Below are 20,627 nucleotides of genomic sequence, written 5' to 3'. Positions count from 1 at the left end.
AGAGAAACTGGCAAGGCAGATTTGACAAATCGGTGAGGGGGCATGTCCTGAAACTCTAATTTGTACCCTTGGTCTACTATTTCTAATATCCAAGGATCCAGGTCCGAGTGCACCCAGACCTGACTGAAGAGCCTCAGACGTGCCCCCACTGGTGCGGACTCCCGCAGAGGAGCCCCAGTGTCATGCGGTGGATTTGGTAGAAGCCGGAGAGGACTTCTGCTCTTGGGAACTTGCCACAGCCGGTGACCTTATTCCCCTTCTTCCTCTCGCAGCAAGGAAGGAGGAGCCTCCTCCTTTCTTGTATTTATTGGGCCGAAAGGACTGCATCTGATAGTGGGGTGTTTTCTTCTGTTGTGCCGCAACATAAGGTAAAAATGATGACTTACCCGCGGTAGCCGTAGATACCAGGTCAGTGAGGCCGTCACCAAACAAGACACTACCGTTAAACGGTAACGACTCCATCTCCTTCTTAGAGTCAGCATCAGCATTCCATTGATGAATCCACAATTCTCTCCTTGCTGAGACCGCCATGGCATTGGCCCTTGATCCCAAAAGCCCAATATCCATTACAGCTTCTTTTAAATATGCTGCAGCTTCCCTGATATAACCCAGAGTCAAAAGCACATTTTCCTTGTCTAGGGAATCTATCTCAGATGACAAGTTATCTGCCCACTTTTCAATAGCGCTACTCACCCGTGCCGAAGCAACGGCAGGCCTGAGTAGTGAACCCGTAGTGACATAAATGGATTTTAGTGTATTTTCCTGCTTACGATCCGCAGGATCCTTTAGGGCTGCCGCGTCAGGAGAAGGAAGCGCCACCTTTTTGGATAGACGCAATAAAGCTTTGTCTACCGTGGGGGTTGACTCCCACTTTTCCCTGTCCCTAAAAGAAAACGGATATGCCACTGGAATTCTTTTGGGAACCTGTATCTTCTCGTCAGGATTTTTCCAAGCCTTTTCAAAAAGAGCGTTCAGTTCATGAGAGGGAAGAAACGTTACCTCAGGTTTCTTTCCTTTATACATACAGACCCTAGTATCAGGAACAGCAGGGTCCTCTGTTTTATGCAACACCTCTTTTATTGCTACAGTCCTGAATGCTCTTAGCCAGTTTTGGATTCAATCTGGCATCACTATAGTCGACACTGGAATCAGAGTCCGTGTCGGTATCTGTATCTGCTATCTGGGTAAAAGCATGTTTCTGTGACCCCGAAGGGGTCTGAGCTTGTCCTCCATGGATTTTCTCCATGTCTGGTTCTTAGACACAGATTTATCAAATCTCTTAGACAATCGAGTCACATTTGCATTCAAAACACTCAACATATTTACCCAATCGTCCGTCGGCGGTGCCGACACGGTAACTCTCACGGTCTTTTCTATCCCCACTCCAGCCTCCTCCTGGGAAGAGCACTCAGCCTCAGACATGTCGACACACACGTACCGACACCCACAACCACACTGGGGCTAGGAGACAGACCAACAACAAAGCCTGTTAGAGAGACACAGAGGGAGTTCTGCCAGCTCACAACCCAGCGCCTATCCCGGTACTGAAGCGAGTAAAAAGACTGCCCAGACCTGTTAGCGCTTTATATTATATATTAATTAGCACCAAATCACTTGTGCCTCCCCCCCCCCCGTTTTGCACCCTGTTACTTGCACAGCAGTGTGGAGGTCAGGGCCAGCGTCTCTGCAGCTTCTGTGAAGAGAAAATGGCGCTGGTCAGAGCTGTGTGGGCTAAGCCCCGCCCACTACATGGCGCGCGTCAGTCCCGCTTAAATTTATATTTATAGTGGCGGAGGTCCCTTAACTAGTGCCTAGGCACTGTTTTAACTTATGCCAGTCGCTATTTGAGGTATTTCATGCTGCCCAGGGCGCCCCCCCTGCGCCCTGCAGTGCCGTGTTATGTGTGGGAGCATGGCGCGCAGCGCGGCCGCTGCGCAGTACCTCAAACGCGTCTACTGCCGTCACTGAAGTCATCTGATCTTCTCATACTCACCCGGCTTCTATCTTCTGGCTCTGTGAGGGGGGTGACGGCGCGGCTCCGGGAACAAGCAGCTAGGTGGACCAAGTGATCGAACCCTCTGGAGCTAATGGTGTCCAGTAGCCTAAGTAGCAGAGCCTTTGAACTCAGAGAAGTAGGTCTGCTTCTCTCCCCTCAGTCCCACGATGCAGGGAGCCTGTTGCCAGCAGGTCTCCCTGAAAATAATAAACCTAGCAAAAGTCTTTTTCCGAGAAACTCAGGAGAGCTCCTCAGTGTGTGACCAGTCTCTCTGGGCACAGAATCTAACTGGAGTCTGGAGGAGGGGCATAGAGGGAGGAGCCCGTTCACACCCATTTAAAGTCTTATAGTGTGCCCATGTCTCTTGCGGATCCCGTCTATACCCCATGGTTCTTGAAGCATCCCCAGCATCCTCTAGGACGTATGAGAAAAAACAGCCCCTATTAAATCAGTCGGAAGCTGCTGTCTTTCCGACTCTTATTGAATACAACCCATTAAGTCTCTCCCCACACAGTGCGAGCGCCAGAGCAGGTCACGGGCTGGAGCAGAGGTTGTGGTATGGCTGGTACCACCATGAGTGATGTCACAGGCTGCACCACCCTCCTTACAGCCCTGATGAAAACACTAATTGGTATGACAGTCTAGTCAAAGGGTGACCATCATGCTTAAAAGGTGCAGTACCACCATTTAAGGAAAAGCTAAATATTTTTTACTCAAGAATTTTTGATTCCCTTAAATACAAACAGAAATACTGTGATAAAGGCAAGGATAACATTTGTCTCTAGGTGAAATAGATATCCCATATGGAGACAAGAAAGCACACTGCATTATCTTGCAGCTGAGTAAAGTATGAGAAATATGCTACACTTACAAAAGGGTATTTATTAACCACTTAACTGGCCTGGCCAGATCACTTGTAACCGCTCCGCCCCACTGTGTCCACCAGTTTTTGACGAGGAGATCCGTTCTGCAGATGTGCATAATATAATATTTGAAAAAATACATATTTGAAACTATACAAAAAAAATATTAAAAACTAATTTTATGGATGGTTGTGAAGGGAAAAATTGTCAGTTAAGTTGTTATATACAGACTGGGCACAGACTTTATTGTAACAGTGAAGCACAGCACTGACTGGGCACGGGCTTTACTGTAACAAAAGCATAGCTAAGGATTAAACAAATAATTTGTGTTACCCGGTAACAGCAACTTACTGATTAGCTTGGCAATGGCAATTTGCTATCATTACATTACATGAGTGGTGTACCACTCATTGCAATAAACTGTACTCCACCCGTACATCTGCCTTTACTATTGTAAAAAGCAAAAGTAAACACATGAACTGGCAGACATCAACAAAAAGGACCTGAAACACCCATCAGTCTTCTTGCTGGAAATATATTCATAGTTCACTCTCGATTACCCAGTTAGTTCTTGAATGCATACACTTTAGAGGCATATGGGATCTGAAAACATAAATTCCATACAGCAAGGAATCTGTAAGCTTGGCCAGAACAAGATTCGATAAATCAAGTATCTGCGTTTCTGAATTAGATTCCTGGGTTTTATTATTTTTGGAAATGTTAGTTTAGCTTTTGCAGTTTACATTTCCTAAGAAAGAGATGAAAACGTCTTCCATTACAGCCTGTGTGGGCTTAGTTAATAAATTTTATGCTGCTATTCTTTCTATTTATTTTCTTAAGCAGAAGGTCATAGGAATGTCTTATTTGCAGTACAATATTTATAACCTCCCATTATCCCTAATGTATTTTTTTATACTTGTTTCAATTCAGAATTACAGGATGCTGTGATGTTAACCTCTCTCACTGTTTAATGTCCACATGGCATCATTCAGAAAACAGATTCCTTTGTGACACTGGTGCTCAATTTACTGACTCCTATCCTGTCACTTTTTTTCCTCCAGCCCATTACTCAAAGTGACCCTTCTTGACAAGAGCTTGTCATTATGTTGTTGGTTTGGAAGTGAATGATTTGGTGCTAACACCTATTCCTAACACTCCCACCCTCTCTTTGTCACATTTACACATTTTTCTCATAAATATTACTTTATCGTACATAATAGGAGTAAACATCTTCACCTTGCTCCTGCAGAAAAAACCCCATGAGATGCATTACAGGATAGACACAAACCTTATGTAAAAGATTTTGTAGTCTGCAGACTTCTTTACGGAGATCTGTAACACTTGTGACAATGTCTTCACATACAGAAGGAAAGTTCTGGGAAGAATCCAACTCCAGGACTACCTGTTAAGGAATAAAGTAGGTAACACATTTACCAATACTGTGTGATGTGCTCCATATACAAAAATATCCTTGGTTTGAGGGTTGTATCCAATTAGCCACAGTAATTGACTCACCCGGGGCTATCCTATTACCCCCGATGCAAAGCGAAACCAAATCCCCGAAAAGAAGCGGTTTGTCCCCAATTGCGTTTGCGAAAATACATAGCTACACGACTTTTCGCAGATCCTATGTAATTTCGTTAGAAAAGTAGGGGGTTTTTCGCCTGGAAAAATAGGATAGGCCAAAAAATGATCAGGGCTAATTGGCTAACCCCTAACCCCCCCCCCTAATATTCCCTTTAAATATGCACCCCTCAACTGGAACAACAGCAATAATTAATTAGATGGAAGACTATTTAGAAAGGACAGTTTTTTTTATTTTCTTCAGGTGTGACCATTGGAGCTTGTTCTTAGCCAACTAGAATTGGCAGATGACATTAAGAACAAGGTCATGTAATAACAATGTGCGATGTGTTTCCGTACACAGTTCTTGCAATTCTGGTACATATATACTGTAACTGTGCTTATTTTTGATGGCACCTAAAATGAATGATGTTTATTGTCCCAAAAAACGCAGCGGATGGCTACAATGGAACCTCACGTTTAATGGGATCAGACTGCAATATTTTATGAGATGTTTGCCATTGGATGACTTCCATTAATTGGCTGGTAAACTCAGTTCTACATGTAAAAACTAGTGATGAGCGAGGTTCGGTTTTACTCGGTTCTCAAAACGGCATCTTATTGGCTATCCAAAACACGTGACATCCGTGAGCCAATAAGATGCCGTTTTGAGAACCGAGTAAAACCGAGTAAAACCGAATCCGCTCATCACTAGTAAAAACATTGCTGTTTACTCTCTCTCTCGTATTTTTTAGCTTTGTCTTTGTATCACCAGCCAGAGGTGCTCCATTTAGTTTTCTTGGGATACACAAAGCAGCTGTTCTCTTTGGTTACAAATATATCCAATGATACTGTAACAAAGGTAATAAGATGGTGCAATCTCTTATCAGACTGAAAGCTTCAACAATGGATGTTTCACTTACTGCCCTACTTAACTCATGTTAAAATTAAGTACATATACAAAATTAGTATAAAAACCAATATGGTAATCACAACATAAAGGTGCCAAGACTACAGCTGATACAGCACACCCTCCCCTCAAAAAAGGATTCAGGAGATGATGGGTTAAATGCGTGATGGTGATAAGGAATTCGTTTATTCAGGGAGGGAAAAAAACATGCAAAATCTGCTACAGAGGTTCTAGAAAACGCACAGTTTTCTATAGTACGAATGCAAAAATAACAGACTGATGATAGTTGTGTATGTGGCAACAGCAGTCTGCTCTGTAGTGCAATTCTATGGCAGGTGGTGGCACATACAGCATGGTCCTGAGGTGTTGAAAGGACCTCCAAAATAGAAATTCAGAAATGCAGATATGGGATCTATTACCACGATTACCTGCACTTTAGAGCAGCATACCTAAAATATACTAGACTACAAATACACAATATGAGATATTTCCTTTAACGGGTTAGCAGAAGGAAAGGAACAGGAGATGTTGAGATTGTATCTGGGTAACAATACTATTAAACAATATCAAATTACTTTCTTTATTTTTCTTGTTTTCTAAATAAGAGATCCTGCACTCATGCTTAATTTGGAATCACTTACATAGTTAAATGGATTAAAAAGTTACGAAGTAATGTGCTGCCCTCCCACCCTTTTACACAATCTTTTGCTCCAAGGACAGTACAGTAAAAGTAAGCTCTACAAGTTGAAAATACTTACAAGACACGCTATTTTAGATGCATATTTCAAGTGTCTTTAATTGCTTTACAAGGACGTGTCATACATTATAGAATGCTGCTCATTTTTTTTATATGTCTTGACTAGTGCACATTTTAACTTGTTTACTACTGGCTTAATGGTAATGTTTCTTTAACACACTAAAACACCAACGATTAACAGCAAAACATTCTTACCTTTTGAGCATTCAAAGGTATTTGATTATTCACAGATTCTACTGCATGAGTTATAGAAGTGCATTGCCGATTCAGTTTAAGGAGAAATGCAAAAAGCTCATCACTGCTGGAACAAAAATAAACACAAAAAGCATAACCGAGTTTACAAGGTTTGTAGAGAACAGGAAAATGAATAGCAAGCAAATGCGTGCTTTGATTTATAAAACCAAAATTTGCCACTGAAAACTGTGATTCAACTTTCACAGCAATCTACCTGGGTAAGTACTGTACTTGCTCCACTGATGAAGTAGGAGCTTAGTTATCCAAACATATGCTGAATGGCAATTGTATCCTTATTAACTCACATTGCAGTAGAAATAATTCTTCACATATAGAGGAAAAATAGAAAAAACTTTTACACTTTTAAGTTGTCACGGGGTTGGTTTTTCTGGAATGATTTATTATTATTAATGAGGTTCTGCTATTGAATACATTTTGGCAACACCTTTTTATGAAACCCTTAAAATGTATGTGATGATTCAGGTTTGACTAAGTAATGTGCAGACTCCCAAATTACGCAAAAATTATATGAGGCGTTTCTATGCTCTCCGGTCTATTACACCGTAACGTTTCATAGCACATTATAGTAAATTCTAGCAAAATATTGTGCTATTGAATATAGCACATTACAATGAAGAGGAGAGACCAGAGTGCTTTACAGAAACACAGGACGACTAAAACTGTACTTTAAGACAGTGAATCAAAACAATATAATATTTCATGGAATGTTCAGATTTTGCATGTTACTTCTAAATAATGTCAGAAAGGGTAATGAGGATTCTGAATCAAGTTATCTGGCTAGTGAAATCCAACTCGGTGTCAAAACTAATATGCAATAAATAGCAATATTTAGGACATTAAAAGTTTTCTTATTAAATGTGTTGATCAGTGCTGAAAGTAGGGTGGTACGGAGTACCATTAAGAAATATGGTGGAGGTACGCAGTACCATCAGCCCTCCACTGGTGCATATTTTATAGGGGGCATTATTGTGTGTGGGACATAAAGTGGTGTCAGTGGCATAACCGTGTGTGCCATAATATGTAATAGGCATTACGGCGTGTGGTATAATATGTAAGGTATTACAGTGTGTGGCATAATGTGGCCATGCCCCTATTGTCATGTAGCAACTCACCTAGTTTTGTGTGACCGCGCCCCCTCATGACACATGACCACACCCATTCAGTACTAAGAAAAAAAATTGGATTTTGGTATCTACCGGTAAATCCTTTTCTCCTAGTCCGTAGAGGATGCTGGGTACTCCAAAAGGACCATGGGGTATAGACGGGATCCGCAGGAGCTTGGGCACACTGAAAAGACTTTAACTGGGTGTGAACTGGCTCCTCCCTCTATGCCCCTCCTCCAGACCTCAGTTATAGGAACTGTGCCCAGGAGAGACGGACATTTTGAGGAAAGGATTTTTGTTTAACGTAAGGGCTACAACATACCAGCCCACACCACAAACATACCGTACAACCGGAGTAACATTAAACCAGATAACAGTATGAATTAACAGCAGCAACAAGCTGAAACCAATAAATACACAACCCGTGTATAAACTAATTTAACCCGCAAGAATAATCTGCAAGTAAAAGTCCGCACTGGGATGGGCGCCCAGCATCCTCTACGGACTAGGAGAAAAGGATTTACCGGTAGGTACCAAAATCCTATTTTCTCTTACGTCCTAGAGGATGCTGGGGACTCCAAAAGGACCATGGGGTCTATACCAAAGCTCCAGACCGGGCGGGAGAGTGCGGACGACTCTGCAGCACCGATTGAGCAAACATGAGGTCCTCCTCAGCTAGGGTATCAAACTTATAAAACTTAGCAAAAGTGTTTGAACCCGACCAAGTCGCCGCTCGGCAAAGCTGTAATGCCGAGACGCCTCGGGCAGCCGCCCAAGAAGAGCCCACCTTCCTAGTGGAATGGGCCTTTACCGAATTTGGTAACGGCAATCCAGCCGTAGAATGAGCCTGCTGAATCGTGTTACAGATACAGCGAGCAATAGTCTGTTTAGACGCAGGAGCGCCAACCTTATTGGCTGCATACAGGACAAAAAGTGCCTCTGTTTTCCTAACCCGAGCCATCATGGCTACATAAATTTTTAAGGCCCTGACTACATCAAGGAACTTGGAATCCTCCAAGTCACCCGTAGCCACAGGTACCACGATAGGTTGGTTCATATGAAAAGATGAAACCACCTTAGGCAAAAATTGAGGACGAGTCCTCAATTCTGCTCTATCCACATGGAAAATCAGATAGGGGCTCTTGTGAGACAAAGCCGCCAATTTGGACACTCTCCATGCAGATGCCAAGGCTAACAACATGACCACCTTCCAAGTGAGAAATTTTAATTCAACTGTTTGAAGAGGCTCAAACCAGTGAGATTTTAGGAACTGTAACACCACGTTAAGGTCCCATGGTGCCATTGGGGGCACAAAAGGAGGCTGGATATGCAGCATTCCCTTTACAAAAGTCTGGACTTCTGGGAGAGAAGCCAATTCCTTCTGAAAGAAAATTGATAGGGCCGAAATCTGTACCTTAATGGAGCCTAACATTAGGCCCATATCCACTTCTGTCTGTAGAAAGTGGAGAAAACGGCCTAGATGGAAATCTTCCGTAGGAGCATTCTTGGCTTCACACCAAGATACATACTTCCTCCAGATACGGTGATAATGTTTTGCCGTCACCTCCTTCCTAGCCTTTATCAGAGTAGGCATGACTTCTTCCGGAATACCTTTCCCCGCTAGGATTTTGTGTTCAACGCCATGCCGTCAAACGTAACCGCGGTAAGTCTTGGAACACGCAGGACCCCTGCTGCAACAGGTCTTCCCTGAGAGGAAGAGGCCACGGATCTTCTGTGAGCATTTCCTGAAGATCTGAATACCAGGCCCTTCGAGGCCAATCTGGAACAATGAGTATTGTCTGCACTCTTTTTCGTCTTATGATTCTCAATATTTTTGAGATGAGTGGAAGAGGAGGGACCACATAGACCGACGGAAACACCCATGGTGTCACCAGGGCGTCCACCGCTACTGCCTGAGGGTCCCTTGACCTGGCACAATACCTCCGAAGCTTCTTGTTGAGACGTGACGCCATCATGTCTATTTGCGGAAGTCCCCAATGACTCGTAATCTCTGAAAAAACTTCCTGATGAAGTCCCCACTCCCCTGGAAGGAGATCGTGTCTGCTGAGGAAGTCTGCTTCCCAGTTGTCCACTCCCGGAATGAAGACTGCTGACAGAACGCTTATGTGATTTTCCGCCCAGCAAAGAATCCTAGTGGCTTCCGCCATTGCCACTCTGCATGAGCCACGGCTGTGACGTTGTCTGATTGAATCAGACCGGTAGGTCGCGAAGAAGATTCTCCGCTTGTCGTAGGCCATTGTATATGGCCCTCAATTCCAGTACGTTGATGTGTAGACAAGCCTCCTGGCTTGACCATAGTCCCTGAAAATTTCTTCCTTGTGTGACTGCTCCCCATCCTCGGAGGCTCGCGTCCGTGGTCACCAGAACCCAGTCTTGAATGCCGAACCTGCGACCCTCGAGAAGGTGAGCACTCTGCAGCCACCACAGGAGAGACACCCTGGCCCTGGGGGACAGGCTTATTTTCTGATGTATTTGTAGATGGGACCCCGGCCACTTGTCCAGAAGGTCCCACTGAAACGTCCTCGCATGGAACCTGCCGAAGGGGATGGCCTCGTAGGTCGCCACCATTTTTCCCAGTACTCGAGTGCATTGATGGACTGACACTCTTTTTGGTTTTAGCAGGTCTCTGACCATGTTCTGGAGTTCCTGGGCTTTTTCCATTGGGAGAAAAACCCTCTTCTGTTCCGTGTCCAGAATCATGCCTAAGAAAGATAGCCGAGTCATTGGAATCAACTGTGACTTTGGCAGATTTAGAATCCAGCCATGCTGCTGCAGCACTCTCAGGGAGAGCGACACGCTTTTCAGCAACTGATCTCTCGATCTCGTTTTTATCAGATCATCGTCCAAGTACGGGAAAATTGTGACTCCCTGCCTGCGCAGGAGCACCATCATTTCCGCCATTACCTTGGTGAAAATCCTTGGGGCCGTGGAAAGCCCAAACGGCAACGTCTGAAACTGGTAATGACAGTCCTGTACAGCGAATCTCAGGTACGCCTGATGAGGGGGATATATGGGGACATGAAGGTATGCATCCTTTATGTCTAGTGACACCATAAAATCCCCCCCTTCCAGGCTGGAGATAGCTGCCTGGAGCGATTCCATCTTGAATTTGAACTTTCTCAAGTACAGGTTTAGGGATTTTAGATTCAGAATGGGTCTGACCGAGCCATCCGGTTTCGGGACCACAAACAGGGTTGAATAGTACCCCTTCCCCTGTTGGACTAGGGGAACCTTAATAATCACTTGCTGTTGATACAGTTTTTGAATTGCAGCTAAAACTATTTCCCTCTCTGGGGAAGAAGCTGGTAAAGCCGACTTGATAAATCGGCGAGGAGGCACCTCTTCGAATTCCAGTTTGTAGCCTTGGGATACAATTTCCATCGTCCAAGGATCCACATCTGACAGAACCCAGACCTGGCTCAAGAGTCGAAGACGTGCCCCCACTGGCGCGGACTCCCTCAGTGGAGCCCCAGCGTCATGCGGTGGATTTAGTAGAAGCCGGGGAGGACTTCTGCTCCTGGGAACTAGCCGTAGCAGGCATTTTTTTCCCTCTACCCTTACCTCTGGCGAGGAAGGAAGAGCTCCGACCTCTTCTGGACTTATGCGACCGAAAGGACTGCATCTGATATTGTGGTGTTTTCTTTTGCTGTGGGGGAACATAAGGCAAAAAAGAAGATTTACCCGCGGTAGCTCTGGACACCAGGTCCGCGAGACCCTCCCCAAATAAAACCTCACCCTTGTAAGGCAAAATTTCCATATGTCTCTTTGAGTCGGCATCACCCGTCCATTGGCGGGTTCACAGGGCTCGCCTAACAGAAATTGGCATGGCGTTGGCTCTTGAACCTAACAGCCCAACGTCTCTCGCAGCGTCTCTCATATATAAGGCTGCGTCTTTAATGTGAATCAAGGTCAATAAAATGCTATCCCTATCTAGGGTATCAATGTCAGATGACAAGTTATCTGCCCATGCCGCTACAGCGCTACATACCCAAGCTGACGCTATCGCCGGTCTGAGCAAGGCACCCGTATGTGCATAAATTGATTTTAAGGTAGTTTCCTGTCTGCGATCAGCAGGATCCTTGAGGGCTGCCGTGTCTGGAGATGGTAGCGCCACCTTTTTGGACAAGCGCGTCAAAGCCTTGTCCACCCTGGGTGAGGATTCCCACCGTAACCTGTCCTGTGCGGGGAAAGGACACGCCATAAGAATTCTCTTGGGAATCTGCAGTTTCTTGTCTGGAGTTTCCCAAGCCTTTTCAAATAAAGCGTTCAGCTCATGAGATGGGGGAAAGGTTACCTCAGGTTTCTTTTCCTTAAACATGCATACCCTCGTGTCAGGGACAGAGGGGTCATCTGTGATATGCAAAACATCTTTTAGAGCAATAATCATATAATGAATACTTTTGGCCACCCTTGGATGTAACCTCGCATCATCGTAGTCGACACCGGAGTCAGAATCCGTGTCGGTATCAGTGTCTGCTACTTGGGACAGGGGACGTTTCTGAGACCCTAAAGGGCCCTGTGATACAGCCAAAGCCATGGATTGACTCCCTGTTTTTTCCCTGGACTCTGCTTTGTCCATTCTCTTATGTAATAAAGACATATTTGTATTTAAAACATTCCACATATCCAACCAGTCAGGTGTCAGCGTCGCCGACGGAGACACCACAATCATCTGCTCTACCTCCTCCTTAGATGAGCCATCAGCTTCAGACATGCCGACACACACGTACCGACACCTCCACACACTCAGGGATATATATCTATGTGGAGACAGTCCCCCAATAAGGCCCTTTGGAGAGACAGAGAGAGTGTCTGTCAGCACACACCCAGCGCTTATATATATATATATATATAAGTATGGTATGTAGGCGGCACTCGTGGACTTAATTCAAATAAGAAACCCGGACACTCCTGGGTTGAATACAACGTTTCGGATTTATTATCCTTCGTCAGGTATATATACCTGACGAAGGATAATAAATCCGAAACGTTGTATTCAACCCAGGAGTGTCCGGGTTTCTTATTTGAATTAAGTCCACGAGTGCCGCCTACATACCATACTTATATCAAACTCAGAAGGAAGGCACCGGGCAAGATGTCTACATTTATTTGGCGGAGTGCCGAGTGTATCTTTACTCTATATATATATATATATATATATATATATATATACATACACTCACTGCGCCAAATAAATGTGCCCCCCCCCCCTCTTTTTTGCCCTCTGTACTTGTGTTCAGCAGGGGAGAGTCCGGCGAGCCAGCATCTCTGCAGCGTGCCGTGGAGAACATGGCGCTGGTTAGTGCTGTGGGATCAAGCTCCGCCCCCTCAATGGCGGGCGTCGGTCCCGCTCAAATCTTTATACTGGCGGGGGTTTCTGTAATATACTGCCTCCGCAGTATATATATATATATATATATATATATATATATATATATATATCTATGCCAGTGTCCCTAGAGGTTTATAATTGCATCCATACAGTGCCGCCAGTGTGTGTGTGAATGTGGGAGCAATGGCGCTGCGCGGTACCTCAGTGAAGATCTGAAGTCTTCTGCCGCCTTTGAAGTCTTCTTTCTTCTCATACTCACCCGGCTTTTATCTTCCGGCTCTGTGAGGAGGACGGCGGCGCAGCTCCGGGACGAACGGCGAGGGTGAGACCTGCGTTCCGACCCTCTGGAGCTAATGGTGTCCAGTAGCCTAAGAAGCAGAGCCTATCATTTAAGTAGGTCTGCTTCTCTCCCCTCAGTCCCACGATGCAGGGAGCCTGTTGCCAGTAGTGCTCCCTGAAAATAAAAAACCTAACAAAAGTATTTTTCAGAGAAACTCAGTAGAGCTCCCCTGCAGTACACCCAGTCTCCTCTGGGCACAGGATCTAACTGAGGTCTGGAGGAGGGGCATAGAGGGAGGAGCCAGTGCACACCCATCTAAAGTCTTTAGAGTGCCCATGTCTCCTGCGGAGCCCGTCTATACCCCGCGGTCCTTACGGAGTCCCCAGCATCCTCTAGGACATAAGAGAAATCCTTGTTTCCTGCACCGCAGGCTCATCAGAAATGCGTAAAACATCTTTTATAGCCACAATCATGTACTGAATACTCTTAACTAATCATGGATGTAAAGCAGCCTCAGTGAAATCGACCTCGGAATCAGAATCCGTGTCGGTATCAGTATCTACCACTTGGGTAAACGGACGCTTTTGCGACCCCGATGGGGTCTGCACCTGAGACAAAGCATCCTCCATGGATTTCCTCCACACCTGTGTCTGCGACTCTGATCTAACCTCTTTGATAAAGAAGCCACATTTGTATTAAGTGTACTTAATGTGAGTACACCAGGTGTCGGCTGCGCCGACAGAGCCAATTCCAGACCCGCATCTGCTCCCCCAATAACCTCCTCCGGAGAATAACATTCAGCCTCAGACATGCCGACACTGAGTATCGACACGCCGACACACACAATGTCTCAGCTAGGGGACAGGCCCACAAGCAAGCATGGATAGAGGAACACGGAGGAAGTATGCCAGCTCACACCCCAGCGCCCATATATCACACCAAATAATATATGTAAAAAGCGCTGCTTAAAAAACAATAAATATGCACCATAAAACTGTGCCCCCCCCCACCCCCAAATTAGCTCCCCGTTACTTGTAGTGGAGCTTTTGGAGGTCCCGGGCCAGCGTCTCATGCAGCCGCGTGTATGAGGGAAAATGGTGCTGGTGAGCCGCGCGGCTAAGCTCCGCCCCTTCCCGGGGCGCTTCAGCCCGCTAAATTTGAAAAGTGAAAATGTCGGCAGGGGTTTGAAAAACGGTGCCGAGGCACCGAAAATCCTTCTGCCGGTATCCCAGACCTCAGTAACTGCTGCCCAGGGCCCCCTCCCCCCAGCGCCATGCACCCTGTGAGTGCCATTGGTGAAGTGTGTGCGCTGCACCTCGTTACTGAAGTCTTCTGCCGTCACTGAAGTCTTCTGCATACTCACCCGGCTTCTTTCTTCTGGCTTCTGTGAGGGGGGTGACGGCGCGGCTTTGGGAACAAGCAGCTAGGCACACCAAGTGATCGGACCCTCTGGAGCTAATGGTGCCCAGTAGCCTAAGAAGCAGAGCCCTTAAACTAAGTAGAAGTAGGTCTGACTTCTCTCCCCTCAGTCCCTCGCTGCAGGGAGCCTGTAGCCAGCAGGTCTCCCTGAAAATAAAAAACCTAACAAAAGTCTTTTCTAGAGAAACTCAGGAGAGCTCCCCTAGTGAGTGTCCATTCAGTCCTGGGCACAAAGTCTAACTGAGGTCTGGAGGAGGGGCATAGAGGGAGGAGCCAGTTCACACCCAGTTAAAGTCTTTTCAGTATGCCCAAGCTCCTGCGGATCCCGTCTATCCCCCATGGTCCTTTTGGAGTCCCCAGCATCCTCTAGGACGTAAGAGAAATTCTACTTGCAACACTGGTGTTAATAGATCAGCTAATATAACTGAGGGGGTGGGGTTTGCAGGGACTGGGACCAAAGCATTTCTTTAACCCCCCCCCCAAAAAATAATAATAAATAAATAAGATTTTACTCACCGGTAAATCTATTTCTCGTAGTCCGTAGTGGATGCTGGGGACTCCGTAAGGACCATGGGGAATAGCGGTTCCGCAGGAGACTGGGCACAGCTAAGAAAGATTTAGGACTACCTGGTGTGCACTGGCTCCTCCCACTATGACCCTCCTCCAGACCTCAGTTAGGATACTGTGCCCGGAAGAGCTGACACAATAAGGAAGGATTTTGAATCCCGGGTAAGACTCATACCAGCCACACCAATCACACCGTATAACTCGTGATATGATACCCAGTTAACAGTATAAACATAACAGAGCCTCTCAACAGATGGCTCAACAATAACCCTTTTAGTTAATGATAACTATATACAAGTATTGCAGACAGTCCGCACTTGGGACGGGCGCCCAGCATCCTCTACGGACTACGAGAAATAGATTTACCGGTGAGTAAAATCTTATTTTCTCTGACGTCCTAGTGGATGCTGGGGACTCCGTAAGGACCATGGGGATTATACCAAAGCTCCCAAACGGGCGGGAGAGTGCGGATGACTCTGCAGCACCGAATGAGAGAACTCAAGGTCCTCCTCAGCCAGGGTATCAAATTTGTAGAATTTTGCAAACCTGTTTGCCCCTGACCAAGTAGCAGCTCGGCAAAGTTGTAAAGCCGAGACCCCTCAGGCAGCCGCCCAAGAAGAGCCCACTTTCCTCGTGGAATGGGCTTTTACAGATTTAGGGTGCGGCAGTCCAGCCGCAGAATGTGCAAGTTGAATCGTGCTACAGATCCAGCGAGCAATCGTCTGCTTAGAAGCAGGAGCACCCAGCTTGTTGGTTGCGTACAGGATAAATAGCGAGTCAGTCTTCCTGACTCCAGCTGTCCTGGAAACATATACTTTTCAGGGCCCTGACTACGTCCAGTAACTTGGAATCCTCCAAGTCCCAAGTAGCTGCAGGCACCACAATAGGTTGGTTCACATAAAAAACTGATACCACCTTAGGAAGGAATTGGGAACGAGTCCTCAATTTCGCCTTTCCCATATAAAATACAGATAAGGGCTTTTGTCAATTCTGATACACGCCTGGCCGACGCCAAGGCCCACAGAATAACCACTTTCCACGTGAGGTATTATAGCTCCACGGATTTAAGTGGCTCAACCCAATGCGACTTCAGGAAATCCAACACCACGTTGAGATCCCACGGTGCCACAAACGGGGGCTGACTAAGCAGCACTCCCTTAACAAAAGTCTGAACCTCAGGCAGTGAAGCCAGTTCTATTTTGGAAGAAAATCGATAGAGACGAAATCTGGACCTTAATGGAACCCAATTGTAGGCCCATAGTCAACTCTGACTGTAGAAAGTGCAGAAATCGACCTAGCTGAAATTTCTCCTTTGGGGCCTTCCTGGCCTCACAGTACGCAACATATTTCCGCCATATGCGGTGATAATGGTTAGCGTTCACTTCTTTCCTAGCTTTAAATAGCGTAGGGATAACTTCCTCCGGAATTCCCTTTTCCTTCAGGATCCGGCGTTCAACGGCCATGCCGTCCAACGCAGCCGCGGTACGTCTTGGAACAGACAGGCCCCCTGCTGCAGCAGGTCCTGTCTGAGCGGCAGAGGCCATGGGTCCTCTGAGATCATTTCTTGGAGTTCTGGTTACCAAGCTCTTCTTGGCCCACCCGGAACAATGAGTATAGTTCTTACTCCTCTCCTTCTTATTAATCTCATTACCCTGGGTAAGAGAGGCAGAGAAGGGAACACATACACCGACTGGTACACCCACGGTGTTACCAGAGCGTCCACAGCTATCGCCTGAGGGTCCTTGACCTGGCGCAATATCTTTGTAACTTTTAGTTGAGGCGGGACGCCATCATGTCCACCTGTGGCCTTTCCCAACGGTGTACACTCATTTGGAAGACTTCTGGATGAAGTCCCCACTCTCCCGGGTGGAGGTCGTGTCTTCTGAGAAAGTCTGCTTCTCAGTTGTCCACTCCGGGAATGAACACTGCTGACAGTGCTAACACATGATTTTCCGCCCATCGGAGAATCCTTGTGGCTTCTGCCATCGCCATCCTGCTTCTTGTGCCGCCCTGTCGTTTACATGAGCGACCGCCGTGATGTTGTCTGACTGAATCAGCACCGGCCGGTGTTGAAGCAGGGGTCTAGCCTGACTTAGGGCATTGTAAATGGCCCTTAGTTCCAGAATATTTATGTGTAGGGAAGTCTCCTGACTTTTCCATAGCCTTGGAAGTTTCTTCCCTGTGTGACCCCCAGCCTCGAAGGCTGGCATCCGTGGTCACCAGGACCCAGTCCTGTATGCCGAATCTGCGGCCCCCTAGAAGATGAGCACTCTGCAGCCACAACAGCGACACCCTGGCCCTTGGAGACAGGGTTATCCGCCGATGCATCTGAAGATGCGACTCGGACCACATGTCCAACAGATCCCACTGGAAAATCCTTGTATGGGACCTGGCGAATGGAATTTCTTCGTAAGAAGCTACCATCCTTCCCAGGGCTCGCGTGCATAGATGCACCGACACCTGTATACGTATTAGGAGGTCTCTGTCTAGAGACGACAACTCCTTGGACTTCTCCTCCGGGAGAAACCCTTTTTATCCTGTTCTGTGTCCAGAACCATACTCAGGAACAGTAGACGCGTCGTAGGAACCAGCTGCGACTTTGGATATTCAGAATCCAGCCGTGCTGTTGTAGCACTTCCCGAGATAGTGCTACTCCGCCGAACAACTGCTCCCTGGACCTCGCCTTTATAAGGAGATCGTCCAAGTACAGGATAATTATTTCGGCCATTACCTTGGTAAATACCTCGGTGCCGGGGACAGACCAACGGCATCGTCTGGAATTGGTAATGACAATCCTGTACCACAATTTTGAGGTACTCCTGGTGAAGAGGGTAAATAGGGACATGCAGGTAAGCATCCGTGATGTCCAGTGATACCATGAAATTCTCCAGGCTTGCAATAATCGCCCTGAGCGATTCCATTTCAAACTTGAACCTTCGTATATAAGTGTTCAAGGCTTTCAATTTTAGAATGGGTCTCACCGAACCGTCTGGTTTCGGTACCACAACATTTTGGAATAGTAACCCCGGCCTTGTTGAAGGAGGGGTACCTTGATTTCACCTGCTGGAGGTGCAGCTTGTGAATTGCCGCCAGTACTACCTTTCTCCGAGGGCAGCAGGCAAGGCTGAGGTGAGGTAACGGCGAGGGGGAGTCGCCTCGAACTCCAGCCTGTATCCCTGTGATACTATTTGCAGAACCTAGGGATCCACCTGTGGGCAAACCCACTGGTCCCTGAAGTTCCCGAGACGCGCCCCTACCGCACCTGTCTCCACCTGTGGAGCCCCAACGTCAAGCGGTGGACTCAGAGGAAGCGGGGGAAGATTTTTGATCCTGGGAACTGGCTGCTGGTGCAGCTTTTTCCTTCTTCCCTTGTCTCTGTGCAGAAAGGAAGCGCCTTTGACCCACTTGCTTTTCTGAAGCCGAAAGGACTGTACCTGAAAATACGGTGCTTTCTTAGGCTGTGAGGAAACCTGAGGTAAAAAAATTTTTTTTTTCCTTCCCAGCTGTTGCTGTGGATACGAGGTCCCAGAGACCATCCCCAAACAATTCCTCACCCTTATAAGGCAGAATCTCCATGTGCCTTTTATAGGCAGCATCACCTGTCCACTGCCGGGTTTCTAATACCCTCCTGGCAGAATGGACATTGCATTTATTCTGGATGCCAGCCGGCAAATATCCCTCTGTGCATCCTTTATATATAAGACGACGTCTTTAATATGCTGTATGTTAGCAAACTATTATCCCTGTCTTAGAGTATTAATATTATCTGACAGGGTATCAGACCACGCTGCAGCAGCACTATTTATGCTGAGGCAATTGCAGGTCTCAGTATATAACCTGAGTGTGTATATACAGACTTCAGGATAGCCTCCTGTTTTTTTCAGTAGGCTCCTTCAAGGTGGCCGTATCCTAAGACGGCAGTGCCACCTTTTTTGAGAAACGTGTGAGCGCCTTATCCACCCTAAGGGATATCTCCCAACGTGACCTATCCTCTGGCGGGAAAGGGTACGCCATCAGTAACTTTTTAGAAATTACCAGTTTCTTATTGGGGGAACCCACGCTACTTTACACACTTCATTCATTCATCTGATGGGGGAACAAAACACTGGCTGCTTTTTCTCCCCAAAAATAAAACCCCTTTTATGTGGTACTTGGGTTCATGTCAGAAATGCGTAACACATTTTTCATTGCCAAGATCATGTAACGGATGTTCCTAGTGGATTGTGTATATGTCTCAACCTCGTCGACACATCTGTGTCTGCCATCTGAGGTAACGGGCGCTTTTTTGAGCCCCTGATGGCCTTTGAGACGCTTGGGCAGGCGCGGGCTGAGAAGCCGGCTGTCCCACAGCTGTTTTACGTCATCCAGCCTTGTAAGGAGTTGACCTTGTCGGTTAATACCTTCCACCTATCCATCCACTCTGGTGTCGGCCCCACAGGGGACGACATCCCATTTATCGGCCTCTGCTCCACCTCCACGTGACCTTCCTCATCCCACATGTCGACACAGCCGTACCGACACACAGCACACACACAGGGAATGCTCTGACTGAGGACAGGACCCCACAAAGTCCTTTGGGGAGACAGAGAGAGAGTATGCCAGCACACACCAGAGCGCTATATAATACAAGGATTAACACTATAACTGAGTGATTTTTCCCCCAATAGCTGCTTGTATAAACAATATTGCGCCTAAATTTAGTGCCCCCCCTCTCTTTTTAACCCTTTGAGCCTGAAAACTACAGGGGAGAGCCTGGGGAGCTGTCTTCCAGCTGCACTGTGAAGAGAAAATGGCGCCAGTGTGCTGAGGGAGATAGCTCCGCCCCTTTTTCGCGGACTTTTCTCCCGCTTTTTTGTGGCTTCTGGCAGGGGTATTTATCACATATATAGCCTCTGGGGCTATATATTGTGATATATTTGCCAGCCAAGGTGTATTTATTGCTGTGCGCTACCTTGGTGAAGACTGATGTCTTCTGCCGTTGATTTTACGGATTCTTCTTGCTTCTGGCTCTGTAAGGGGGCCGGCGGCGCGGCTCCGGGACCGAACACCAATGGCCGGTTCCATGCGGTCGATCCCTCTGGAGCTAATGGTGTCCAGTAGCCTAAGAAGCCCAAGCTACCACCAGTTAGGTAGGTTCGCTTCTTCTCCCCTTAGTCCCTCGCTGCAGTGAGTCTGTTGCCAGCAGATCTCACTGTAAAATAAAAAACCTAAAATATACTTTCTCTCTAGGAGCTCAGGAGAGCCCCTAGTGTGCATCCAGCTAAGCCGGGCACAGGATTCTAACTGAGGTCTGGAGGAGGGTCATAGTGGAAGGAGCCAGTGCACACCAGGTAGTCCTAAATCTTTCTTAGCTGTGCCCAGTCTCCTGCGGAGCCGCTATTCCCATGGTCCTTACGGAGTCCCCAGCATCCACTAGGACGTCAGAGAAAAAACAACAACAACCCAGTGCTTCAATTGTCTTTATCGGCAAACTTCTTTAGAGTGCCAGCCCCAAAGAGTCTACCAGTGCCACTTAGGGGTCGATACCCCCAGTGCACTTTTAGGGTAACTGAGGAAGTCAT

General features: G+C 46.8%; 1 protein-coding gene across 4 annotated transcripts in view; it reads right to left on the bottom strand.

The window, feature by feature from the left end:
• ASZ1 (ankyrin repeat, SAM and basic leucine zipper domain containing 1) overlaps positions 1–20,627 on the bottom strand; it is a 508,155-nt gene that overhangs the window by 26,229 nt on the left and 461,299 nt on the right. For 3 of the 4 annotated variants that reach the window (XM_063930479.1, XM_063930476.1, XM_063930478.1), the window contains 2 exons: positions 6,285–6,390; positions 4,148–4,261 (listed from right to left, as the gene is read on the bottom strand). In XM_063930479.1, the coding sequence (XP_063786549.1) occupies positions 4,148–4,261; positions 6,285–6,390 (220 nt within the window). The remainder of the gene's footprint in view (positions 1–4,147; positions 4,262–6,284; positions 6,391–20,627) is intronic. The other variant, XM_063930477.1, reaches the window with a different exon arrangement.

This window comes from Pseudophryne corroboree, chromosome 6 (genome assembly GCF_028390025.1).
Source record: "Pseudophryne corroboree isolate aPseCor3 chromosome 6, aPseCor3.hap2, whole genome shotgun sequence".
Classification (NCBI taxonomy): Eukaryota; Metazoa; Chordata; class Amphibia; order Anura; family Myobatrachidae; genus Pseudophryne; species Pseudophryne corroboree.
Note: the sequence above shows the minus strand (reverse complement) of the source record. Positions and strands in the feature narration are given on the sequence as shown.